General features: G+C 39.1%; 1 protein-coding gene across 1 annotated transcript; it reads left to right on the top strand.

Annotated features, from left to right (window-relative positions):
* Positions 1–3,276: 3,276 nt before the first annotated feature.
* LOC6618296 (cell death protein hid) lies at positions 3,277–20,120 on the top strand. Its single transcript, XM_002042533.2, has 4 exons — positions 3,277–4,129; positions 14,990–15,497; positions 16,170–16,482; positions 18,440–20,120. Exons 1-4 carry the CDS (start codon positions 3,799–3,801, stop codon positions 18,518–18,520), a joined length of 1,233 nt encoding a protein of 410 aa, XP_002042569.1. The 5' UTR covers positions 3,277–3,798; the 3' UTR covers positions 18,521–20,120.
* The last annotated feature ends 5,831 nt before the right edge of the window (positions 20,121–25,951 follow it).

Raw genomic sequence — 25,951 nt, 5'->3', positions numbered from 1 at the left:
AGAACAGTCTGCTGCTGCTCCATCGTCCGTCTCGCTTCCACTTCCTTCTGTCCCGCTCTTCTGGGGCCGCTGCGCAGGCGCACAATTTACTGTTGTTTAGCCTCCTAATTGATTGCCATTGTTGTTGTTGCTGCCGGCTGCTACTTATGGCAAATATGAATTATTATTTATATTTATTGAAGCGAACGGCGGCGTTTTCGTCACAATTTTTTGCGTAGCCAGCCAGAAATAATAGTAAACGCAAGCTGAGTGCGGAAATTTATTTGTTTTCATTGTTGTTGGGCTGCAGGAATTGTGTAATAAATAATTTACGCTCGCTTTTGCAGCGTGCCACATAATCATATTCAATAATAATAAAAGCAACAGCAAAATGGGCTGGGCCCCAGTTAAGGGGGTTGCCCACGAGAGCAAGCGAGACGGGCAGCGGGAGCGAGCGGGATGGCAGCGTGGAGCTTGTTTGGGTCGCTGACCCAGAAATGTCAAACAGGGAAGTCTTTTAATTTGTATTTCTCCATACTCCATTTGATTTGCCTCTATCGCGTGGAGAGCTGATTTGTGGGACTTCAGTTCTGATAGGACTGGATATTTTTAAGTGTTCTCGAACTGTTAATATTGCAATGGCAGTGGTAAAAATCGGACCCTATCATACATACGTCTCATCTTAATTTCTTTTTGTAGGTTAAAAATTCAATAAATTTAAGTTTTAATAAGTTGTTTAGATAAAAAAGTTTTTTACTCATTGTTTTTGGCATTTTTACTCTTAGTGGTTAAAATATATCAATTTCTTTTATTTAAAATTCATATATTTATGTTCGTATTTCAATTGAATATAAGTTGAATTTTGAACACAATCTAGGCTTTAAAATATGAAACTTCTTTGAAAAAGTATGGAAAATATTGCTACTGTCTTTGTGTATCCAGAAACTGCGTGTTATTAAACTAATAATACGCCAACGGGGTCTCAAGTTGATTTCATCACCCTCATTCAAAACACTGTTATCTGAAAACCCCTGCCCTTCCTAAAATAGCCTGTTCAATCGTGCATTTTTCAAAACAACACATTACTGTTTATTTAGCTTTTTCTGGACACTGACAGCCAATTCGACGACACAGTGCACTCATATTACGCTTAATCAGTTCCAAATATTTTGTATTTATTTTGCACTGCCTCGAGTAATTGGAGTTGAGAACGGGAAAGATATACAAATAATATAATAAAGGCGATCTAAAAACATAAGCAAAGCTGAGGGAAAACAAAAAATAAATCACAATAATCGAGCCCCTTTTTCTGATTAATCCCTGTTTGCTACTCCTCCTCCAACTTTTGTTCTTTTTGCTTTGGACTTCTTCGCTTGTTGCATGCTCGCACATGTTCATGTTTTTTATGCCGTTTTGTGCAAGAGTGTGCTTGAATTTCGTCATCTTGGGAAATCCTTGCATAATGTACATAAATATGTATGTACATCCATACATACAGTTGTCGTCGAGTCGTTAGCCTACGTTATCGCACTTTATCGGCATATTTTTGACCTCAATCTTAGTTTATTAAATAAAGAAAGTTTTTAATATGGATGAAAGCAAAAATTTTGTCGGTAGGGCTAAAAACATAATTTAAGGCCTCTTTTTTTTTAATATGAGCTATTAAACTAGTTCTAAGTCTAACCTGTTTTTAATTATATTGCGTACATTTTGAAACACAAAATTATTAAGAGAGCCACTACACACTACATATGTACATACATATTTATGTATGTATGTACATACATACATAGATACAAAGCTAATAAATGGATCTAAAGTAATGCCAGCTACGACAATTATTTGCCGTAAAATTTAAATTAAAAGCCAAGAATTGTTTTACGCGTATTTCGTAATTTTTTTCAAGCGTTTTCGCGCGCAAAGTTGGAAATGACAGAGAAGCCAATAGAGAGAGAAAAGGAGAGGAAAAAGCCTGTTTGTATAATGTGTGGGAGGGAGAGGGGAAGATGCAGAGGAAGACAAGAGTAAGAGCGAAAACAGGTTTTTCATGTTGCACAGTCAATTTTTGATATATGGTGAAATTGATTAAATATAGCCAACATCCAAATCGGAAATGTAATTAGCTAAACTCCTTATCATATATTCAAAATCACGTTTGAAATGTTTAGTGCGAATGAACTCCAAATTAATAATCTTTATTACATTGCTTGAATACACAAATAATAAATCAATTTAATTTATTTTGTTAAATACAATTTAGTAAATAATCATTGTTTGCATAAATGTACATATATATGTATGTAAATTCAGCCAATAAAAAGTGATCTAGGCAAATTGGATCATTTGTTTATTATTATGGTATTCTTTAAATTTATATTTAAAAAAAGTATTAAATAAGATAACATTGTGAACTTCCCTTCTCAAAATATTTTAAAATGTGAAAAAGTAATCAAACTTTGTCTAAAAACTCCTTTTTTCTACTACCTTTTTTACTCATTTAATCCGCTCATAGAATATACTCCCATTTATCATACTCTTTCTACTACGGTTTTATGGCCTCTTAAGAACGCTTGCTCTCCCTTCGCTCTCTTGTTTAAACAAATACAAATCAAAACCGAAAGCAAGAGCAAAGTGCAGTAACAAAAACCACAAGCAAAGAGTGTTGTACAATTTCAGTTTTTGTCTTGTCTTGGCGTTCGCTGGGCAGCGCAGTCGGATTCACTGCCTCTTCGCTCCTTCTGATGACTTCTTCTTCTTCTGAATTTACCTGCTCGACAAGATCTTTGTGTACCCACACATACACGCGCACACAGCCTGCCCACTCACTCTTAGTTGAAACGAGAAAGAACGTTTTGTAAGAGTACCAACTAAGACATACCCTTCACATTGTTTGTTCATCTATGAGTCATAATTGTTACTTTAGCTATTAGTGCGCTGGCACAACAATTCATTTTTTTCCAGTATGCGCAATCCAATCAATTAAATTTTTACAATATTAAAACCATAGATATGCTAACTGAGCTTCGGGATGGATATATGTAGTTGCATTTCATGATAGATCGAGTATACTCTTCCTCACTCAGCTATTATAGGGTAGGCAAAGAGCGGGATTTTTTAAAATATTTTTTTCTCTGGAGTGTTCCCGGCCCCCCTCCCCATCTAACAACTACCTGCATGCATGTGCATGTGCAGGAGCGGGAGCGAGAGAGATTGCGATTGCACTGGCTGCGCGCCTACGCTGCCGCTCTGTCGACGTCGCGGTAGAGGCTCTGTTGCCGTAGTTTGAGGCCCCAGTGCGAACAGTTCATTTTTAGCCGCGGAGCCAGTAAGACGTGTTTCCTGCCCTCTTTCTTTGAGTCTGCGACACGTTTTAAGTGCTCTTCCCCAATTGACAACAGCAAAAGCAAAGAATAAAAAAAAACCAAAAAGTAAAAAACGAAAACCATCGTGAACAGTTTTGTGTTTTTAAATCAGTTCTAAACACGAAAAGGGTTGATGAAAAACGCAGAAGAATCCGAAAAACTAACTAATCGAGCAAAAACTTGACTTGAGTGTTGTTTGACAAATCAAGAAAGATAAAAACAAATCATAACAAAAAACTGCACGAAAAATGAAAAAGTTTCTAATATTCAAAATCTTGCACAAGAAATACAAAATCAATTAAAGTGAACTCTAACCAAAAGTTTTACACAAAATAAAAAGCAAAACAAACCAGCGAAGAACAATCACAAGAAGAGCAAAGTGCCAACAAAGTACAGGAAGGAAGGAAGCGGATAAGGACAAAAAGGAAGCCAGCACACACACACACACACCCACACAATGGCCGTGCCCTTTTATTTGCCCGAGGGCGGCGCCGATGACGTAGCGTCGAGTTCATCGGGAGCCTCGGGCAACTCCTCCCCCCACAACCACCCACTTCCCTCGAGCGCATCCTCGTCCGTCTCCTCCTCTGGCGTGTCCTCGGCCTCCGCCTCCTCGGCCTCGTCTTCGTCCTCCGCATCGTCGGACGGCGCCAGCAGCGCCGCCTCGCAATCGCCGAACACCACCACCTCGTCGGCCACGCAGACGCCGATGCAGTCTCCATTGCCCACCGACCAAGTGCTATACGCCCTCTACGAGTGGGTCAGGATGTACCAGAGCCAGCAGAGCGGTAAGTCTACAAAGATCTCAATTCTCCATTCTTAAGAACTTTGAAATTGTGTTTTTAGTCAGGATATCCATGCAGTTTACCTCAAATACATTTGTAGATACTCATAAAAAGAAGTTTCGTTTCATATACGGTTAATAATTTCAAAATGTTTAAGAAGTTCGCACACATCTTCTTAATGTTTTAAAGTCCAAAATATCAAATTTGTAAAGAACAAAATGTGTAATTCTTCGCCACTATTCAAGACTGTCTCGAAATAGTTACCTTAAATTGCTATATTCCTTTCAAAAATAACTTAGCATTTTGTATTTTCAAACTAATAAATTTGATCTATAAAGAAAACATTTTTTTTTATAAAATCGATGTTAAATGTTTAAGATTTTGGATTACCGCTTTTAATATCGAATATGGCAGTGCTAAGTTTTTAAAAAAGTTTCTGGACAGCCGGAGGGTTTCCCTCATTTTTAAATGGGTCAGCAATTAGCCCAGTTGTGACGTTATTTGTTAACTGCTTCAGTTCCCCTTGTGCAAGTTTCACTTTTCAAGGTTGTTGACTCATCCAGTTTCGAGTAACTGCGTCAACTGCATCCAGGTTGTTTTTGTTTTCTTTTACACAGTTTTTTTTTTTTTATATTTTGTGTATCAGCACTTTGTCCAGCTTATCAGCGAAAAAAATGTAAAAGGCAGAGCGCAAGGCAAATTTCTCGGCCACATTCGAAAGGAAGCCGAAAAAAAAGCGGTAATTCAATAAAAATTAATCGAACAAGTTTAAAGAGGGGATAATTGAGAAGTAATTGAGAAGTTTCGATTGGGGGAGGGAGCTAACCCAATAAACGAAGTCACAAAACTGCAAAAAACACAAATATGGGGGAATTACTGTATCAAGTTCCAAAAGTGGGAATCTTACAAATTAAAAAATGTTTTACTGGAACAAAAATCGACTTTAATCGTAGTAACTAGCTCGAAAAATCCCATTAAGACCATAATCACCTAAACTAGGCTGTTAAATCTCCCGCCAACAACGACTTAAATCTTTTAGTGTGCAAAGCTCTAAGAAAGAAACACCGAGACAGATGCAAGACAACTGCCGAGTTGGCTGTCATGCGATATTGTTCGTATATCTGGGCAAAAAATTGGGCGTGTGCTGGACCAGCATGGAAATAAAGACCTGGCTAAAACCAGGGAAACATAACCAACCAACGGCAATAAAACAGAGCTGGGAGCACAGAGCTAAGCACGTTTAATTGGCACGCGCCAAACTCGAGTCGAATGTCTTACTTTTGAGACTTTTGAGTGAGTGTGTGTGCCTGTGTATCTGGGTATCTGCAAGATATCTATCTCGAGCGTACTGCTCGTATATCTTACCACTCGACAAACCCAAATTATTAAACGCCATTTGACCTTAGGCAACTAGTTTTCCGATTTTCCAAAGGGGGCCAAACGGGTTGAGGGTGTGGGCCATTTGCAAAGTGTTTGACTTAACGGTTGTTTAAGTAGCTTTTGTGCTCGGCCACGTTGAGTGCGGTCAGTTTTTATTGTTTTTCTTTTTTTTTTTTTTTTTCGCGCGCGCTTTTCATGTTTGCTTTGCGGTTTTTCATTCGCGTTCCTTAATTTTGTGTTGCCTTTGCATAATAGATTTTGTCGCTGTCGATGATTGCCAGCTGCGCTCTTTGGTTCCACCGAACAACCGAATTGTTACTTATATTATTTTGCTGTTTTATTTGGTTTGTTGTTACCTTTTTTTGCTGTCAGACGAAAAAAAGCGTTCCCTTCTCGGATTTACAGTGAGTCACTTTTGGGCGTTTCAATCTGTTTTCGTCTATAATATCATAATTTATTCAGAGACACCATTTATTTCGCCCAGTGAAAATTCGAATGCGCCGCATTTATTTTGAAAAACTTGCTAAAAAGACTCTAATCCACCTTATCTCATTTTCCCGAACCACATCTAAGCCCCTACTCAACGCATGCCGATCATGTACTTCAGTTAGCCACTCAAGAGGATAATTTATCTAATCGTGACACATCCCGTAACTAGTGAACAATGCTTGAAGCCCTTGAAACAAGAAAGGGATAAACTGTAGTTAACCAAGAAGCGAGAACCCTTTTTCCTGGTTCCCCCACATCTGCCTTGCATACATGCAAGGCAGAATCACGGAATACTTTTAGCCAGAAACGCGCTTAGTCATCAGCCAGCAGCTATCAACCCTAAAAGCCTAAAAATGCGAGGCGCAAACAACCCCGACAAAAATTCCTAAATACCAACACAGCTTTTCCCTACCAAAAGCAAAAAATGCGGCAGGGAGCCTTTTGTTTTGGGAGAGGATTATGCATACAGCATCCAGAGCCCACCCCGTAACCCATTCCCAATGGCGCCCAACAAAAGGTGCAATGACAGCAGCGGTTCCTTAATCAGTGATGGGAACAGGTACATTTTATTTGCTGGTTAATTGGATGGAGATTGGAAGATGTGTAAACCTAGCGTAACCTTCTAGCTTAATATGCAGGTTGGCGGACTATTACATTTTTGGTTCATCATTTAGTTTTTAACCTAGATTTTTGTTATCATAGATAATATTATGTACCTATGTAGGTACAGCACAGAGTACAAAAATGCTCCCCACCTTACTCAACTCCAATTTTTGGTCGCTCTGCTTTCGCTTGCAAATTCGCATCATTCGCTTGGCTGTTGCCAACAGCTGTTCTGCTGCTAGGCGTTGTTTTTCGCTGCCGGCGTCTCTGCCGCACTTGACATTTTCAACCATTTTGTTTTGCTCGGCAACTTCGTGTATGTGGACTTTAGTGGAAAAGAGGAGCCATAATGGCGGCAAAAATGGCGACTCCTGCCGCATCCTGCCTGGCAACAAAGCACAGCTGACTGCTGCGCAGATAGAGCGAGATGAAGCCTACGCCTGTAGAAAGAGAGGGAGCGCAGGGTCTCCGATTAACCGCAAGTTTTGAACTCCTCTTTTTTCTGTAAAGCATTCCGAAGGGGGTGGGAAAATAGGAGGAGGGTTGGATAGGAGGATTGCCGCCGCTTTTCATCGTCGTCATTTCCATCTCGATTTGCTTGGCCTGTTGCCAAGCTGATTTATACGTACAGGCGAGGTTTTATTTTTTACATATTTTGCATTGCTTTTTTCTGTTTCTCTCGTTATCAGCTTTATTTTTTCGCTTTTCGTTGGTATTCCGGCTTCGCCTTCACATTGACCGTGATTTTTGGTTTCCTTTTGGATTTGTTTTCGATTTTTTTATTTTTTTCTTGAAAATACATATGCAGATTTTTTATTGAGTTGCGTCGTCTGTAATTGTTACATTTCATTTAATTTGTATATTGTCTTACAACTCAGTTTTTTATGACTTTACTGCTTTCATAAATTTGGCATAAATGACGATCAGCCCGAAACAGCTGCGACAAATCGAATCGGAAGTCTTTACTCGAAAATGATTTGATCGTAAAAGTTGAGAGTGGGTTATGGTTATGAACAAAAAACTTGAAAACCAGCTGTCAAACACAATTTCCATCTGAGCCCAGAACTTTAGAAGGGACTGTTTCACAAAATATACACTTCTAAAAGGGTATAAAACTTATTTAATTAGTATTTTTCCACCCATTTATATATGTATGTTCAGCGTATTGAAACTTAGATAATCTGTCAGCTAGTAGTAAAAATAACATATCCAGTTTGTTTACATTTCACACCACTCAGCGCAATGAACTTTATACATTTTTCAAGTTTAAATGTCCGCCAGGCACTTTGCCTAATAAGCAAAAATATTACCTGAATGCGAATATAAACTTGACACTTTTGAGCCACTATAAGCGACGGGACACGGCTGAATCGGGCTCAGACGGTGGTAGTCAGCCAGGATGGCTAAGTTGGCTTTTGATTAAGTCTCCGCTGAGGCCGTGCTAAATTGTTTGCACTGAGGCGTTCGGGTTAAGTTCGTGGGACAGTGGGGGGTGTTGGGGATAGAACGTGCTCAAGTTTTTGTTATGAAATTGAGCCTAGACAAGCTAGGCAAACCCCCATCTGCGCTGACAACTCGACTCCTTTTCAGGAACTAAGGACAATGCAACTTGTGCGACACGCTCAAGGCAGAAGTGGAAAAGGATATGTATCAAAAGGCGGAAAACTAAGAACAGGATATACTCCTCGGCACAAAACAGACGGCAGGGCAGAGACATCATACCTGGCTACTTGTTATAATTGGCAAGCTGGCAAACGCTCCAGACACCAGTTAACTTTCAAATTTTCCTCGCGATGAGCTCTCAAAGGAACATTCGTTGAAGGTGTTCTCCGATTCCCAAAGGGAAAATGTTCCTTCGCGTTTTCCTTTCCTGCTTTTAAAGAGCGCTGGGCGAGATCCAGTTTAAAGGGGCTTAAATGAGGAAGGATAGTGGAATGGTAGCTGATTTATTTCACTGAGTTGAAAAACAAAAACACCATTTTGTATATTATTTTTACCATTTAATGTTCAACATTCAGTAAACTAGTGAAATATGAACTGGGCTTAGAACCCCCCTCCTATTTATCTACTGCTCGGGTGGAGTATCAATATCAACTTATTTGGTAAACAAATCAAATGCGCTTACGAAATGTGCAAACAAAGTGCCAAACGACAATTAAATCAACAAATAAGCTCGTGTAATTGTGTACGCCAAAGGCAGTCGGTGGGTGGGTGTTTTCTGTGGCTCGGTGGGTTGGTGGGTTGGTGGGGCACATTCGATCCACTGGATCGAGTATAGATAACCCTACGGGCACGCAAACTCCGAGTGGTGGTTAATTGGATGACGCAGCGAAGACAGCCAGTCTGGCCCAGTCGCAAATGCAATTCCCATTCATTTATTAATAACTTTTTGCCGCGGCTGTTGAGACGTGCAGTTTGCCGTTTTGCGGCTGCAGTTTTGCTTTTTTTCTCTCTTTTTAATTATTTTAATTGCGTTGCATCTGATCGAATGCTGGCGTACAGTTTTATTTATTATTTAATTGTAATTTTCGCATTTACGTTGTTAATTGCAGCGTGGTACTGGGCGGAGATTCGGTTTAATCAACTACTAAATGCTTTTGGCTCGTTGCAAAGATTTAAAATTTGGTTAAGTGGCTATGGCATTTATGGCCATATATTAGTGCGGAAGTTTGGAAAATGTATGTACATGCTTAGAAGTCAATTATTTAAAATTTTTGATTCTCAAAAATAAGAACTAATAAGCTTCAGTAATTATAATAATATATATATATATAACAAATAATTAATAGAAAAGTTTAGTTCATCTGTAATATTTTACTATACAATTTTTAAATTACAGTGTAGAACATTTTCTTTAAGACTTTTTTATATTTGTTTGAACCTTTTTACACGCTGATTCAGCCAGTTATATTTTACTGTCTTCCCAAACCATTTTCAAATGCTCCGCTTGCTCACAAAACACATGCTCGCCATTTTCCACTCTTCCGGAAAATCCTTTGGATCCCCGGAAAATATGCAAACAACTGCAAAGACCAAAGACTTGTGTTTCGCTCAGTTTCCTGTCAATCGATGTGCATCGTATAAGTTCCTTGGGAACGTCGTCTTATGCCTGATTTTCCTTTGGCTTTTTATAGCCTTTTAAGCTGTTTTCCTTTTGTTGTGTGTGGAGTGAAGAGAGGAAATTGAAAAATTGCATTTGTCTGTCGCTGATAAAATATTGAGCAGCTTGCTGCACATTCTCCCCGGTTTTAGCTGGGCTGTCGTGATAAGCGTTTGAGCTATTTCCAGAAAAAGCTCTCATGGAGATTGGCAAAGAATGAAAATGCGATGTGGGTGGGAGAATTTCGGAATTCCATTCAGCTGTCCCTCAAAAGGGTTTCCTCATTCTTTAAAGCCGTTTTCCAACGGCTCTTAATTCCTGAAATATTTAATTAAATTCTTTCATATTAGCTTTATGTGGGCTTTAATGGCTCGCGTGTTTGCTGGCCCCGTTTCGTTTATATTACGTATAACCTTGCTGCGAGAAGATTAAAATATTTTAAACGCATCACGATGCGAAAATAACTGAACTGGGTTAGATCATCAAAGCTTAAATTTAGAATTGCCGACGATATGGGCTTTAATATCTTCATACAATTGACCTTTGTCGAGAATTTCTGCTGACTGAGTGTATTGTTTGTATTCTTGGATTCCCACACGATTGATGCGTGAATTTGATTCAATCGGGATTTGCCAAATCATCAAACAAAGAAACTTTCTCCTTGCCATCGTGACATTACGCAAGTTAATTAAATTGCCATGGTAAGAATCATCTTTGTAACATCTGACGAGAACTTTCTCCTTCTGTTTACATGAATCATTTGACATTACCAAATTTGTCATTAGCTTCCGCATATTTTTCACCTCTCTCTTTTGGATATTTCCTTGATTCACAAACTTCTCGCATTCCACAAATGGCTAATTAGCGGCTTACCGAAATTGGCCACTAACAGCGGGATCTGATCTGTAGATTGCGACTCGTACATAGATCGACACCTGATTGACATGCAGTTCGAGACAAAAACTGATCGAATTGTGAAAAACCCCAAAAAAGGCATTTGTAAAACAGTCGTCTTTTGTCATATATAGAAACAGCCAGAACACAGAGATTCTTAATCAGGAGTCGGCGCATTGTTTTCGGAATTCTCTACCAATTTCCTGAAGATCAATTAATTAGTCACGTGCCTTGGCCATGAGCAATTTTACCGTTCGACTGTGCGGCGAAAACATCGGCAGCTGTTGTTGCCTAATTAAATCGAGGTGACAGACCGACCAGACGATCAAGTGAAACTCGAGTTGACCAACCAAATTAGTAATCTCGCATCGTGACAGACGACAAATCGCCTTAAATGAACGACTTCAAATGTAATTTTTGTGGGATTTTTATTTACTGTTTTTGGTTGTGGTTACAGCTCATACTGCTTCCTCTTCGTGTGTGGGCGTTATGTGGTAACTGTTAAATCAGTTTAAACACATTTCTTGTTGGCCAAGTTATTCGGCATTCCGACGAGGAGGGGCATATCATGTTGTAATCTTGGACTTTGCTTAACCCCAGTTTTGAGTTCTCGGTATGGAGTGTTTCTTTGTTCTGTCATCTTGAGCTTGTTTCGGTTCTGTTTTTTCATGTTTTCATTTTTAAATTAAATATTCATCAATAAATGTCAATGTCAAGTGAAGTTGCCGCTTGCTTTCGAGAGGTTTCGAGACTTTGGGCGAAGAGATTGCAATTTGCTGGAAGACTTGGATTTGTGATGGCATGAGATTATTCTGTGAATATATGAAGGATTTATACTTTACGTATGCTATAGATTGATTTTTGATTACAAAGAATTAGCTGATTTATTTTCTTAAAGTTTGTGAGTAATCTATGAGGTTATTATTAACAAAAACTCCGCTCCGCCGGTCAGGTTGTTAGCCACAACTACCTTCCCAGCTGGTCAATAGCTTCCTCACCCGATATCTGGCCGATTCATACGGCATTTCCCATTCCGTTCCACTGACCAAGTTATAGAACTCGCACTTTGCAAACTCGTTTAGCCCGCGATACCGATTGCGATCCCAAGTGCGACGCAATTGTTCGAGTTGGGCTGTTTGGAGATACGAGCACTCGAGCCCGTACTCGTATTTATTCATACTTACCCGTGCAGTGCGCGGTGGTGACTCTAGTATATTTTTATGTGTAGTTTTCTTGTGCATTTTTTCTTTTTTTTTTGCATTTAGTCAGCACTTCAAGGTTATAATGAGCAGCATATGCTGCGGGTACGCCAGCCAGCAAACTGCAACTGCAAATGCAATCAACTGCAAAGGCACAACTAAAAATGCATTTCAACGTTGCCGACGACAATTTGTTCTTTTGTGTGGCAACTAAAGCGAGGCATTTTTCACGTTTTTCCGCTGCCTCCGAGCTGTTCTTGAGCTTTTTCTAAGGCGTTCTGCTTAGTTAAACTTTTGCCTGATTGATGTTTGTCAGCTGCTGCCCAGCGGCCTTAGAAGCGGTTGCAACATCGCATAGAACCGATGGAGAATTAAAGTGAATTATACACATAATTGCATTTTTTTTTTCAGTCCCCGTTGTTTTGTCCAGATGCGACTGGCACTCGTAATTCAATTAAACATTTTGCCCATATTGTCGCCCGTGGAAATATAAGCGAATGCAGCAGTTCGAATAAAACAATACTGCTAACAATTGGTCACGTTTCGTCACCAGCAAATACAGTGCAACTACTGCATCGCCCGCATTGAGCTGTGATCATAAAAATCTTCCACCTTCCACCTTATAGAGATGGCCAGGAAAAGCCTCCTAAACTCGAAAATATATCATAAGAATCACAAAACAATATTAAAATGGAAGACTACTGACAAGAAAATAAATTTAAAGAAATTAACTCTTTTCTTTAAGGGTACACCCCTTGTACATGTACGAATTGATGTCAATATCTCATTATCACCTATTTATAGTGTAAATTATATAACGCATATAAGCCTAAGGTGCTATAATTAAGCGTTTAATAAATCAAGATAAATCAAACAAAAATTATTTTCTGCGATAAAAAGAAACGTACACTATTGTTAAGCCAATTGTTTTAATAGAGAAATTCAAGCACGCTCACCTAAACAAAGATTAAATACCTATAAAGATAGTTTGCTAATCTTATCGTAGATTAAATCGTAATCTATGGAAAAATGCGCTATCTATCTCAGCTAATTCAAAAATCAAATATATATATTTAATAACCATTACTCACTACAGTTACAGCTTGTAATGCTTTTGTTATGTCCATAGATTTAGAATTTCATCATAGATATTGTGTACGATGAGGAAAGCCTCTACAAATGTTCTTTATTAAGATAAACTCGGAAAGTTTATAATATATTTTAACAAATAGAAGCAAAGGAAGATGAGCACCATATGTACATACATATGTATGTAGATTAAATTAATATGAATATATAAGAAAACAATTATTCTTTCTCCACTCATGACTCGAAAAATTGTATCACCCAAGTGGGGTTGGTATTTTTCTGTGTGTACCAGCATCGACATTGCATGGCTAGTTATATAAGTTGGCCAGGCAGTAATGATCCCTGCCGTTGGCTTCGCTTCGTTTCTGAAGCTGATGCTGAAGCCGAGGCAAAAGCAGGCAGATTTTCAAGGTTAACAGCGACTTTGCGATGGCGCGCGGTGAGCGCACGTGAGTTGCCTCAGCTGCTGCTGGCCAGCAGCAAACTAGTTTCAAATGCCTGGCAGTTGTATCTTTCAGATACAGATGGTAAGGCTGCGGCAAGGAGTGGCTCTTAACTCGCTTCGTTTGCTTTGGTTCGGATCTTGGCCCGCAAATAAATACAGATTTTTTGCGCTCTTGCAACTGCAACTGCGAATGCAACAGCTGTGGGCTCGTTTCGACTCGATTCGAGTTCAAGGCTATTGGGTCAAATTGCAAATTAGTCGCCTGCAGGTTGACAGTGAGTGACATTATTGTGTATCTGCACACTGACCACCGACAAAGCGGCAGAAACACAGACCGACGGATGGATGGATGGATGTATCGGGTAGATTGTCGGGCATTCCCTGCGGTCAATTATCGTTCTTGCTTGCTGGCTGCTAATCGGTAAGATACACGTACTTCTGCCGCCGGCTGCTGTCGATTTGTATAAATTTTGCATTACAATCAATCATTTGTCGCTGGGCAATGGCTTTTTAAGTAAATAAACATTAAGAAATCATACAGATGAAAATGTACACCCAACTAATGGGGAGCTCACAATTTATGCGCATACCAAGTGGCCAGCTCGGCAGCGCATTTACCTATCAACGCTTTTGTTGTCGATTTGCATGAAATTGCAAGTAAAAAAAACAGGGAGGAGAATACAAAAATTGAAATACAACTGGAAGTAAAATCGCAGATACAGATACGCTTCTCGTTACATGCATAAATGATGCTAAGCTGGAAGATTTCGAAGACAGATACAGATACTTTTCAAGTTGGGCCACTCAAGTAGACCCTCTTGGCAATGTTTGCTAAAGATACAAAACAAAAAAAATGAAATACTTTGGAACAAGTGAGCACGAGAATTGCCAATGACGTGTAAACAACTTGGATACAAATGTATCTGCAGGCGGCTCATAAGATACTTAAGGCTGCGAATAAGTTGAATATTAGGGGCCATTGTTCATGGATATGTATCAGAAGTGCAATATGTCGATAAAGTGGTGTATTTGGGAAGTTTAATAGTATTTGTTGGATGCAATTTTAAGTGTTCCATATCCATTTATGATGAAAGCCTTAAATGGATAGTTGTTATATTGTTAAATAAGCCATATTACTTAATTAAGCAAAGGGAGCCGAAAGCCATTACAAATTGCAGCGTTCCACTTTTAGTGGTTTATTTACTTTTATCTTAAAAACAGCATTATGTGGCTTCCTGCTGCTCCGACCGAAGATATTATATTTTATTGTGCACTGAAGCCTGTAACTGGTAGGGGCTACCTGATCGTTTTATGGGTGGTTTTATGATCAGAGAGGACTTGCCATAATTGCGGCGGGTTTTACAGTCAGTCGGCTAAGTGGCAGTTGGCAAGACAATGGGATCGCCAGCGCCCCGACCTTAGACACTTCCCTACATTGTCACTGACTCAAGTTGACTTGATTTCAGACCCGGCCAATGCCGCCTTTGTTTACCTCATCCATTGTTGGGTGATCTTTATTACGGGCATAATAAGTAAGCGAACTGTACATCATCAAAATATTAAATATTTTAGACTTTTGCATAATAGTAAGTTCGTTTCGATTTCGATTTCCTTATTATGTGCCTACTGTATTTAAATTGTTATTCGCTTAACTTTCGTTCCAGCCCCGCAAATCTTCCAGTATCCGCCGCCAAGCCCCTCTTGCAATTTCACGGGCGGCGATGTGTTCTTTCCGCACGGCCACCCGAATCCGAACTCGAATCCCCATCCGCGCACCCCCCGAACCAGCGTGAGCTTCTCCTCCGGCGAGGAATACAACTTCTTCCGGCAGCAGCAGCCGCAGCCACATCCGTCGTATCCGGCGCCATCAACACCGCAGCCAATGCCACCGCAGTCAGCGCCGCCGATGCACTGCAGCCACAGCTACCCGCAGCAGTCGGCGCACATGATGCCACACCACTCCGCTCCCTACGGTATGGGCGGTAACTACTACGCCGGCTACACGCCGCCACCCACTCCGAACACGGCCAGTGCGGGCACCTCCAGCTCATCGGCGGCCTTCGGCTGGCACGGCCACCTCTACAGCCCCCTCACGTCGACCTCCACGCCGTTATCGGCGCCAGTGGCGCCCAAGATGCGCCTGCAGCGCAGTCAGTCGGATGCGGCCAGACGGTGAGTAGCCAGCGATGCAGGGTGCCAAAAGATACACTGCGTGGGTGGTGCAAATCCAATCAAACTGGAATTTAGATTCAGATCGATGAGCATACAGAATAAGAGGGAAAGTTTCAAACTATGACATGTATTAGACGAACGATAGGATGCCGTTCAGACCAACTAAAATATACAAAGCTATACAGTGTTATGCTTATATTCGAATCAGAGATAAATATAAACTAAGCTAGTCGCTGAATTTAGTTAAAGAATATTCCATAACGAACTTTTTATTTTATCTAAATTCATTTCCATTCATTTCATTCAATTAATTATCCCAATGAGGTATATATAGAGACATCTTCAAAAGAACAGAGACTGGAAATCATTACACACATGCTGTGAAATTGATTCGTACTGAAGTACCAAGCAAAATAGCTAGATTATTCATCGCAATCTCGACACCTTTCGCCCACCCGACCCCTTTTCCAATTCCCACGACACAACGCCAAGTTTTTAATTAATGAAATCGCAAAGTTGTCGCTGGATTATGTGCACACACAAGTGGCATATAGTGCTATACAAACCCGAACCCGAATCCGAACCGACTGATAATTGCTCATGACGTTCCCAAGTCAACCGTCTATATGTGCAGCGATATTCATAGTGCCCATTATGCGTCTCTTCCCACAGCAAGCGATTGACCTCGACGGGCGAGGATGAGCGCGAGTACCAGAGCGATCATGAGGCCACTTGGGACGAGTTTGGCGATCGCTACGACAACTTTACGGCCGGCCGGGAGCGTCTGCAGGAGTTCAATGGACGTATCCCGCCCCGGAAGAAGAAGAGCTCCAATAGCCACTCGACCAGCAGCAATAATCCAGTCTGCCATACCGACAGCCAGCCCGGTGGTACATCCCAAGCGGAGAGCGGTGCCATCCATGGCCACATCAGTCAGCAGCGACAGGTGGAGCGAGAGCGACAAAAGGCGAAGGCCGAGAAGAAGGTAAGAATTGGCCACCTATCCTAGAAAGCACTTCGCATGCTGAGGAAGGGTATTTTCATTTCGGATAATCAGCATAAGAGTTAGCCACGTCCGTTCTTCAGTACATTCCTTGCCAACTTAATCTTATGTTCAATATACTTGAGGTTTTAAAAAATGCCCAAGAAACTCAAAGGAAATATACAATCTTGCTGCAAATACATAGAAGTATATTTCTTTGCTTAAGTCGCCCAAAACTATCCAGCAATTAGAATAACAAGAGGATATGAGTTGGGGAGTTCATTAACTCGGGACTTCACACATCTGCTAGCAGTTCGTGCCACTAAGTCCGTGGCACGTGGCAAACATTTTTCAAAGGCTCAACTAGAGAGAAGTGCTAAAAATACGCGGCAAGGAATGACAAATTGCCGTACGCGTAAGGAGTCGCAGATTCGGATGCAGATACGAATGCGATACGCTCGCAAATGTATCTGCATCTGTATTTAGTGGAGTGCGGCCCGGGCATGTATAACACTTTTGCACATGCTAAATGTGCGATAAAAATTAATTGCGCAGTGCGGAGTGAAAGAGTCGCTCTTGTCACTTGTCTCCGCTTTATGTTAATCAAGGCAGGCGCCTCTATATAGCCACATGTGCACCCTCCCCCTCCCCCTGCCCCTGCCCCCCTAAGTCGGGCCTTTGTGTATCGGCCCTCATTGAGCTCACTTTTTTACGCGTCGCGTTTTTTAGTTTTAGTTTCTTGCGCGTTTGCCTGCGCAGTTGAAAGAAATGCAAACTTGAAGAAATTCAATCGCAATCGCATGACACACACATTGACTCAGACCTGATACCATTTGCAGTCCAGTTCAGTTCTACATTATGTTATTCCTATTCACTGCGATTTGTTTTTATTGTAATTCATATGGGCTCTGCCCTGGCCGTTCTTATCGCCCATCGTCGCATTGTGGGGGCTCATCCTTGGGGAAGCTGCCGACTGATCGGGAAGCTATATAGCGACTCCCTCGGCTCCCTCGGCTCGCTGGGATCTGACCTTATCCGAGACTCAGTCAGCTGCTAAATGAGAGCGTGAGAAATTCCGTAATCTGAAAAGCACGGGCATGCAAACTAGTGGTTCTGCAGATGTAAATGCATTTAAATTATTCTAATTAACTATAATACAGTCAAGGATTTGAGAGTGGAAAAATAGTAAGTAAGGAAAGGGAATGGAAGCTATACACATTAAGCTTAATTCCCAAACACAAATTTTAGCAAGTGACAAACTGTACCTACACATCTAAAATGTGTCACTTAATTCATAGATACTTATAGATACTAAAGCACATTTTATTCGCATAATGGTGTTTATTTCACCATAATTTATTCTCCTGCTCATGCCAAAAATCAAATCAAAATTTGGCCACATGTTCGATGGCCTTTCATACCATTAACCGCAAAGAAGAAGCCACAATAGTCCTATCAAAATATAGACTAAAATTCGAGCGAAAACAGCAGAAAAGCAAATTTGCATAATAAATGTGGGGTCAGTTGGATTTTTGGTGGTTGTAGTTCCACCACCACCTCATCATTCACACGTGCCGCACTGCAACCGTTGAAGCGTGGACTATTGGACAAATAAATGGTGTAAATTATAAAACCATTGATGCGGGTTGGGTGGAGTCAAGTGCGCTGTATAGAAAAATAATTACACCAGTGACCGGACAAAAGTTGACCGCCCATTTGGGTCAGGCCACATGAAGTTCATCCGCCGGACAGTCAATAGTTTCGCTTGATTTACGGTTCGAGAGAGGGGTGGTTCGGTCACGTGTGTGGTTTTAGATATTTTTTGCCGCACAGGGGAGCTATTGGTTGAAATGAGAGGTTCATTGCGTTGTATTAAAGCAACTTGTACTTTATGTTTAAGATTTGCCTTCACGTGCGCACCTGAACATAACTAAATGCTATTGTTTTATTCTCCTTTCAGAAACCACACAGCTTCACTTGGCCAACTGTTGTGACCGTTTTCGTTTTGGCCATGGGCTGTGGCTTCTTTGCGGCGCGATGAAAGCGCAGGAGACGTGTAATCGAATGATCTATAGTGAAATCAGCTAGCCCTTAAGATACATGCCGATCTAAACATAGTTGTAGTTAAACCGTACATAAGTGCAACGAATTTATTGAACTGCAGGAGCGAAAGCAGAAAGTCATTAATTCGTAAACGGATTGTTAGATACACAAACAGCCAACATACACGAAGAGTGTGGCTATGTGTATGCCTAAGATTAAGAAGGTTGACGGGACACAAGAACAATATATTCTATTTGTCTATGGTAACTGCATTTGTATTTCTAAACCGAAACGAAATATAACAATCTAAACTGCTCAAAGTAATGAAAACTCTTAGACTGGCAAGAGACTCAAATCACACTTATTTTTTTGCTGATGCATATTTTTGTACAACCTTTTGAGAGATATTTACAAATTATACTAGTACAAAAAAAGAGAGAGAGATAGCAAAAGAAAACTGCCACATTTGAGATACTTTTGATAATCTTTGATTTGCATTTAATCATTTCCACACTTGCATTTTCATAAGCAACAAACAAAATTACTTCTATTGTAGAACAAAGTAAACTGCAATTTCAATGTCTTCGCATTTGTAATTCCGAATTGCAAGAAAAACAAAAATATTTTAAATATGTTTAACTAGTAGAATTTTTTTAAACATAAGTCCACAAAAACATGCACACACCTAGCTTTAATTGTTGAAAGAAAAGCAGAAAAAACGCAACAAAAAAATGAATGAAAATCATTAAATTAATTTTGTATATAGTTTTTATGCCATTTTTGTGATGTTTTGTGTCTACGGTTTATGTCATGTTATTTTAGTTAAATTTCTTATGATTTATGTTTATTTGTAATATTTTTTGTCATTGTTTGTTCATCATCATATTCAAATTGGTCTCACAATATAATAGTTTTAAGCTCCACGCCCAGGAGGTTGATGGCAAAACGATTGAAACTTGGCCAGAAGAGAGATAGTTTTCCCATTCGTACACAGTCTTTTTTGGAATGCACATTAATGATCTCTCACCATGGAAATTAATGAAAATTGATCTCCGCAGCTAGCCAAAGTTAAAAAAGAAATGAAGAGGAAAACATATTTTATAGGCAATTTTCACTATGTGCTAGAATTTCCCGGGCGTTTCAATGCTAATCGAATACAGTGACATGAAAGCAAACATAGCGAAAATATTAAGAAAATCAATCAAAAAGAAAGAAAAACCAATTCCCAAAAATCGCATTGATCTCATGGATTTATACAATACAATTACATCAACCGTTTTTTACAATGAGAAATGTTATAAAAAGCAGAAAGTGAAACACAGAAACATAAACAAAAATTAACGAAAAGCTTAGAATTAAGTTCGCCAAGCGTTTTAGTTCTACTTTCTAGAATGTCTAAGTCGGTTTAGTGAGTTTATTACGCTGTCTTCGGACACAAGTTTACTTGTATATAAAGCAATATTATTTGTGTAGCCTAAGTGACAGTCCCAATCAAATCCAATCCAATCCAATATCACCCAGTCCCGGACATTTCCCAGCAAAACAATAGACTATTTTCGCGTTCACATGTATCAATCTTAATTTGAATTACCACAAAACAAAGAAATACTACAACCATACCCAAATGAAAAATTATTTTTGTAAATTGTTTGCATCAAGTGAGCAGGGGATTAAATTAGGGAACCATCCTTGCTTTATCCCCTGCTTATTGCTAATTAGTTTTCACGATGATCTCGGTAAAGTTTTGTGGCCTAGCGCCCAAAAGTCGTACAGATTTTTGGTTTGCCATAAAGACTCGAACAAAAAGTTAAAGAAAAACGAAGCAAATGGAAAAAAATCAGAATGAAACACAAGAAATTTATATTTTTGACCCAATGCTACTTAATCCGTTTTTTAATTTAAGTATCTTTACTCGACCTTGTATATAGCGCAGTTCGAATCACAGAATCAAATGCCATTTTGTATAGAATTTTGTTTGGTGCCAAAACAGTGACAGATAATTGTCTATGAACCCGTGTATTTCGCATATTATACATTTATACATATATCGTAACTTCAATGATAAATTTGATTCTGAAATTTTGTCAACTCAGTTTAAGAAACATTTCTGTTGTAGTTTAGTGATTGCTAGCAGAAAGCACTTTGTTTAATTGTACATTTTATATTATGCTGTAATATTTTAATATACATAAATATTATTACTGATCTCATGAATATGTTCATAAGACAACAAAAATTATATATATGAATACATCTATGTGTATGTGTAAATTAAATAAAAGCGCATAAATATTATGTAAGATTTACGGAACAAATGAAATAAAAGTGAAAAAAATATTTGAAAAAATTAAAAGTTTGTTTTTGATTTGAATGATGTATACGGTTAAAACTCTTCGAACGAAATTAAAACAAAATTATTATTTACTTAAGTTGAATAACCAAATAATAATAAAATAACCAATAAGTAAGTAAAAGTATTTGAAATATTTTACATCGCAACACATTTTACAAATTAATAAAGTTATAACATTTCATATACTTAATCCAAATTTTAGGAGACTTGAACATTATAATGTTTTAATTTAGCTGGACGGAAATAAGCGTAAGGAAATATATATATATTTGTATATTTAAAATATTATACATCGCAAGATATTTTACATGGATTATGGCAAGTTGATCACATGTAAAATATATTTTACAAGGTCTACTTTCAGGCAGGTATGAGAAAAGATCGCTGAAGCATTGCGTGTGAGAGAGTTTTCCTCATCCCCTTAATAACGAACCTTTTGTTAATTTTCAGGGTTGAAGTGTGCGTGAGGAAGTATTTTTGTTCGATATAAATGGCCACTTGGACGGCAAATAACCAGGCGAAAGGCTAAACCAATTTGTAGTTTCAATTCCTTTCGTGGCTGCGGATTAAGTGGCCATAATTGCTGCTCCTGCAGCCGCGCCACGCGACTTGGTAACGGGATACTAGGCCACGTTGCTCGTGTCACAAAAATGATGTGTTATTAGCGGCTTAAGCAGGCGATGGCGATTATAATGAAGCGCGGCACCAGGCTGGGCAATTATGTTAACCTGGCCACCGAAAAACCTCAGGCTCAGCGGTCATGACACCCGTTTCCGCCTTAAATCACGGACACATGCAAGTGTCAATCAAAACGGCATAATTAATTAGAAACTGATATTTTCATTGAATTCCGGCGCGTGTGCGAATCACTTGAACGGACATCAAATAGCGATTGCTAATCGGACAATGGAAATCTTACAAGTTTTCAATTAAATGTTAAACAAAACTAATCAATAGACGCACACTCAGCCCTTTATTTATGATAATTACTTTTCGGTTCGACACCTGCCAACATCATTAAACAAAAGGTTGCCAATGAATTGACAAAGTGTATGGAAAGGGACGAAACCTATCGAAAAATGTACCACAAACCAAATTGATTATTGAAATAACTTAAAGCCAAATTTGTGCTATACAATGTCAATTTGCCGCGAATTAAACATAATTGACTGGCTGCGGTTTTGAGGAAGAAATGCTGCAAAGTTCTGAATATTTACTTATTCGCTGTATTATAAATTAAGTACGGTGGTTAACTGATTTAAGTTACTTTTTTTATGTATGTGTATGATTTTTTTTTACCATCCGATAGCATTAACCCCTTCAAATTAGGTTTCTTTACCCTAGCATAATGTTTTCATACGTTTTAATTAAATTGTATCCTGCTTAACTATTTGCCACTTGAAAGCCACTTAAAAGTAATTCAATTATAAATAAAACTCATTGAGAGTGTAAGGCATCTGCTTATTTCACATTTTAGTGGAAGGAAGAAAAAGTTAATTTCATTAAGGGAGAAACTCTCCCAGACATCGAGTAGCTTAACCCACGTTGTGCGAAACATACGGCCAGCAAAAATGCATTAAAAATTCATACGTGGCGCACACGAAGGACAAATCCTTCCCCTTTTTTGCAAGGAGCTACAGGTTTGAATGTGGATAAGTGGCTCATGGAACATGCACACAAATGTAAGAAACTTGTCTCGTTTGTCTGCAATGTAATTCCCATGCCACTTTAACTTGCTGGAAACATGTGAATTCTACCACACATATTTTCACTTGATTCAAAGTTTAGCTTGGTATGGGTTTCGAGTATAAGTAAATGGGAAATAAATAATCAATATTTCATATTTTATCAATAATATGTTAAAATTAGGCCTAGGGCATATTTTCCAATTTGCCATATATTTTAGTTACACTTGTATGTTTTCCCTTTTCCATTAGCATTGATAATAAATATCTTATTAAAGTTTATCAAAAATCTCTGTTTAAGCCAGTAATGTACAAGTTTGCTTCAATTAAATAACATGAGACAGTTACTAGTTTCATATCTTACAAAATATCTTGTCATTTTAAGATGCCACAATTTGATTTGCATTCTAAAAAGGTCTGTTTACTTTGGTTGTTTTAGGCACTGTGATATTTGCTAAGTCGGAGCTAGACATGGAAAAGCAGAAAACGGAAGGAATAGTATCTCAAAGATGTGGAGGAAACATTTAAGAAGTATGGCGAATGGAAGCACATCATCATATGTATCTGGAAATTGGTATGAGCACAACCGGCCTTCAGGCCATCAGCTGGATAACTCATAAGAGCGGCAATATATGACGATCATAATCAACGTCTTTTGGCACTTTATTGACAAACTAATAAAAACCCAGGGAGCCAGGATATCCAAGCTAAAAGGATGTCAAACGAGAGACGAGTAGGTAGATGCTAGATGGTAGCAAACGATTTATTAAAATCCCTGTACATGGCATACATAATAAAAAGCAACCAGAACAGCAGACCCTTCCTTGCTGACCGTTGATGTGATGAGTAATTTGCTTTTGGCTTTTAATACTGACCCGTTACACTGTGGAAAAATATGCGTATTTCATTTGAGAATATAATTTTTAATGCCATATAAAATGGTGGAATAATTAAACTTTAAAATAGAGATTCCAATTTTTTTTTTGAAAGTTTAACATATTTGTTTTGAGTGCATGAACCCGACCAGACAACGAATAGTTGCAGGACACGGAAATTAGTGCGGAAACGCTTACTACGCTTAGCAATCTGTCAAAAAGCCAAAATGTAATAAATGAGAGACCCGCACGATGCTGGGCAGGGATGTGTGGGGCCATCAACATAATTCATACGACATGCCAGCGCAGGACAAAAGGCTGACCAGCCAAGGACAAAGGCGCCAACTGGGGCCGGCCCGTCTTTTATGGCAGCAGATGCACCATATTTCATTACACGTTGATAAGTGGTCATTTGTCTAGGACCCAGCACGGTGGGTATATGGCTCGAACTGCGCGCAAAGTTGGTTTCCTGCATGCCAACAGGCATTTCATAATAATTTCAACAACCTCTGTACACAAACCTGCAGCCAGGAGCCCTTTGATTAAATACAGAGGACCGACTTTCCATTTAAGTCGCTTTACCAAGCCGGGAAATATGCATGTATATAAGTTAGCTCACGTGAGATGATGGGTCAGTAAAACCTTTTTTCATACTATCACGATTATACGCACCCGTGCACTTCACAATTTGGCAAAAGTAAAATATTTGAAATTTGTAATATATTATTATTCATAGCGTGCTTGTGTTTTTGGTTTCTTTGACACATATTCAACATATTAATACACTTATTACATTTAGATTTATTTTTATTAGCCACTCATATCTTTTTAGGAACCTTTAATGAGACAAAAATGCATTAAACTAAAATGGTAATTTAATAATTATATTAAATATTTTTTGTACTTTATATAAAAACTTTTTAAATATTTAAACATTGTTCACGGAAAATTTCTGTTAGGCGGTCCCTAAAAAATGTTATTTCACAGAACTTTGTTGTTTGGTATTACTTAAACTTAAACAATATGAACTTACGAATAAAAATACGTACAAAAAATGTTTGCCTTAAAAAAGGTATGGTAACTCGATTGGACTTTTTACCGCTTTAATAAGCTTGTTATGAATAATTATAATTAATTATAATTCCTTATAATTTTTAAAAAACTTTTGATATCATCAATTACAAAGCTAACAACCTTTTTTCGGCATTTTTATTTTGACCAAGCTCGCACCTATGATTGACGTCTTGGGCTTTACCACAGTAACGTGAGTTGGAAACCAAATCGACGACTCATCGACGACCTTTCATGGTCGGGCAGCACACCCAGATACTCCCACAGGCGGATATAAAAATCCGCCGACTCCATTCATCAATCATGACCCGAAGAAGGCAGTTCGAGCTTTTTGCATAACTCGGCCGAAATGTAAACAAATTGCGAGACTGGCGAAAAACAAAAAAGCGAACCGGGTTGAATGACAGACATTGGCACAGATTGTGAGCCATTTGGGATTCAGTTCGGGGAACAGCCCACGATCTTTGGATGATATTTGGTTTTGCTTTCGTTTGACCGCCAAATCTGTCCCAATGAGAGCCCGTGGATGCTGGGTTACCTCAGCAGCGAAAAAAAACGTGTAAATTATTATTACCAACAGCTGGGATGGGAAAAGAAAGCCACTTTTGGGGGGACTAGAGCAGAAAATTACTCAACTCGAGTCAGTTTCGGTTTCAGTTGGGTTCAGTTTGGCTGTTGGGGCTTGCTAGCTGGTTTGCTGCCCCAACTTTCACTCAGACTGGCCGACAATTTGCTGGTCGCCTCCCGTCTTTTGGCCCATTATAATTAAGCCATTTGGCTGGCCAACTGCCTCGTTGGTCAATTATTTCTCACTCGAAAAGTGTAACAAATGCGCCAATTAAGCAGCGCACTGCAGATGTAATTGTAATTGATAACGCCGTGTGTAAGCGAGTTGAATGATCTGCTCAGAGTTTAGTACTGAGCAATCGGTTTGGTTAGTGTAATAGTTTAAGTAGTTCGTTAGCCATGTTGCAAGAATGTATTTACATATGGTTATAAAGGGTAAAAAGTTCTTATTCGATCCTCAAATATACTTTTAGATTACTTGTTATAAACTCAATAAGAGTAATAACAAAATTAAAAAACTTATATGTCGTAAAAACTCCTAATCTGATAATTGGAATTTCTTTACTGAGAAACACACCTGAAGCTTATATTTTAAATGTATATTTTGTTGGAAAAGCCCAAAACTTCGTTTAGCATTTTAACTTTAAACCATTGACCTTCAAAGAGACCCAACTGGTCGAGCTTCTCTGTACCCCCGTTAACGCTTATCCACCTGGCCAAGTCGAGTGGTAGTGGAGCTCTCTCTCCGCCAGGCCATAAGACTTCGGATATACATATCTGTAGAGAAATGGCTTAGTGGCTTTTCTGCGCCGGCGTCGCGTGTCAAACGATCGCCGAACTTAAAGCCGGAAAGACGTCGTCGTCGAATCGTCTGCGCG

The sequence above is a fragment of the Drosophila sechellia genome, chromosome 3L (genome assembly GCF_004382195.2).
Source record: "Drosophila sechellia strain sech25 chromosome 3L, ASM438219v1, whole genome shotgun sequence".
Lineage (NCBI taxonomy): Eukaryota > Metazoa > Arthropoda > Insecta > Diptera > Drosophilidae > Drosophila > Drosophila sechellia.
Note: the sequence above shows the minus strand (reverse complement) of the source record. Positions and strands in the feature narration are given on the sequence as shown.

What these genes read in the sequence shown, in the direction of transcription:
- LOC6618296 (XM_002042533.2), top strand. Translation starts at nt 3,799, where the DNA reads ATGGCCGTGCCCTTTTATTTGCCCGAGGGCGGCGCCGATGACGTAGCG. An exon ending in GTACCAGAGCCAGCAGAGCG is followed by an intron (nt 4,130 to 14,989) that starts GTAAGTCTACAA and finishes CTTTCGTTCCAG; the next exon opens with CCCCGCAAATCTTCCAGTAT. An exon ending in AGGCGAAGGCCGAGAAGAAG is followed by an intron (nt 16,483 to 18,439) that starts GTAAGAATTGGC and finishes TTCTCCTTTCAG; the next exon opens with AAACCACACAGCTTCACTTG.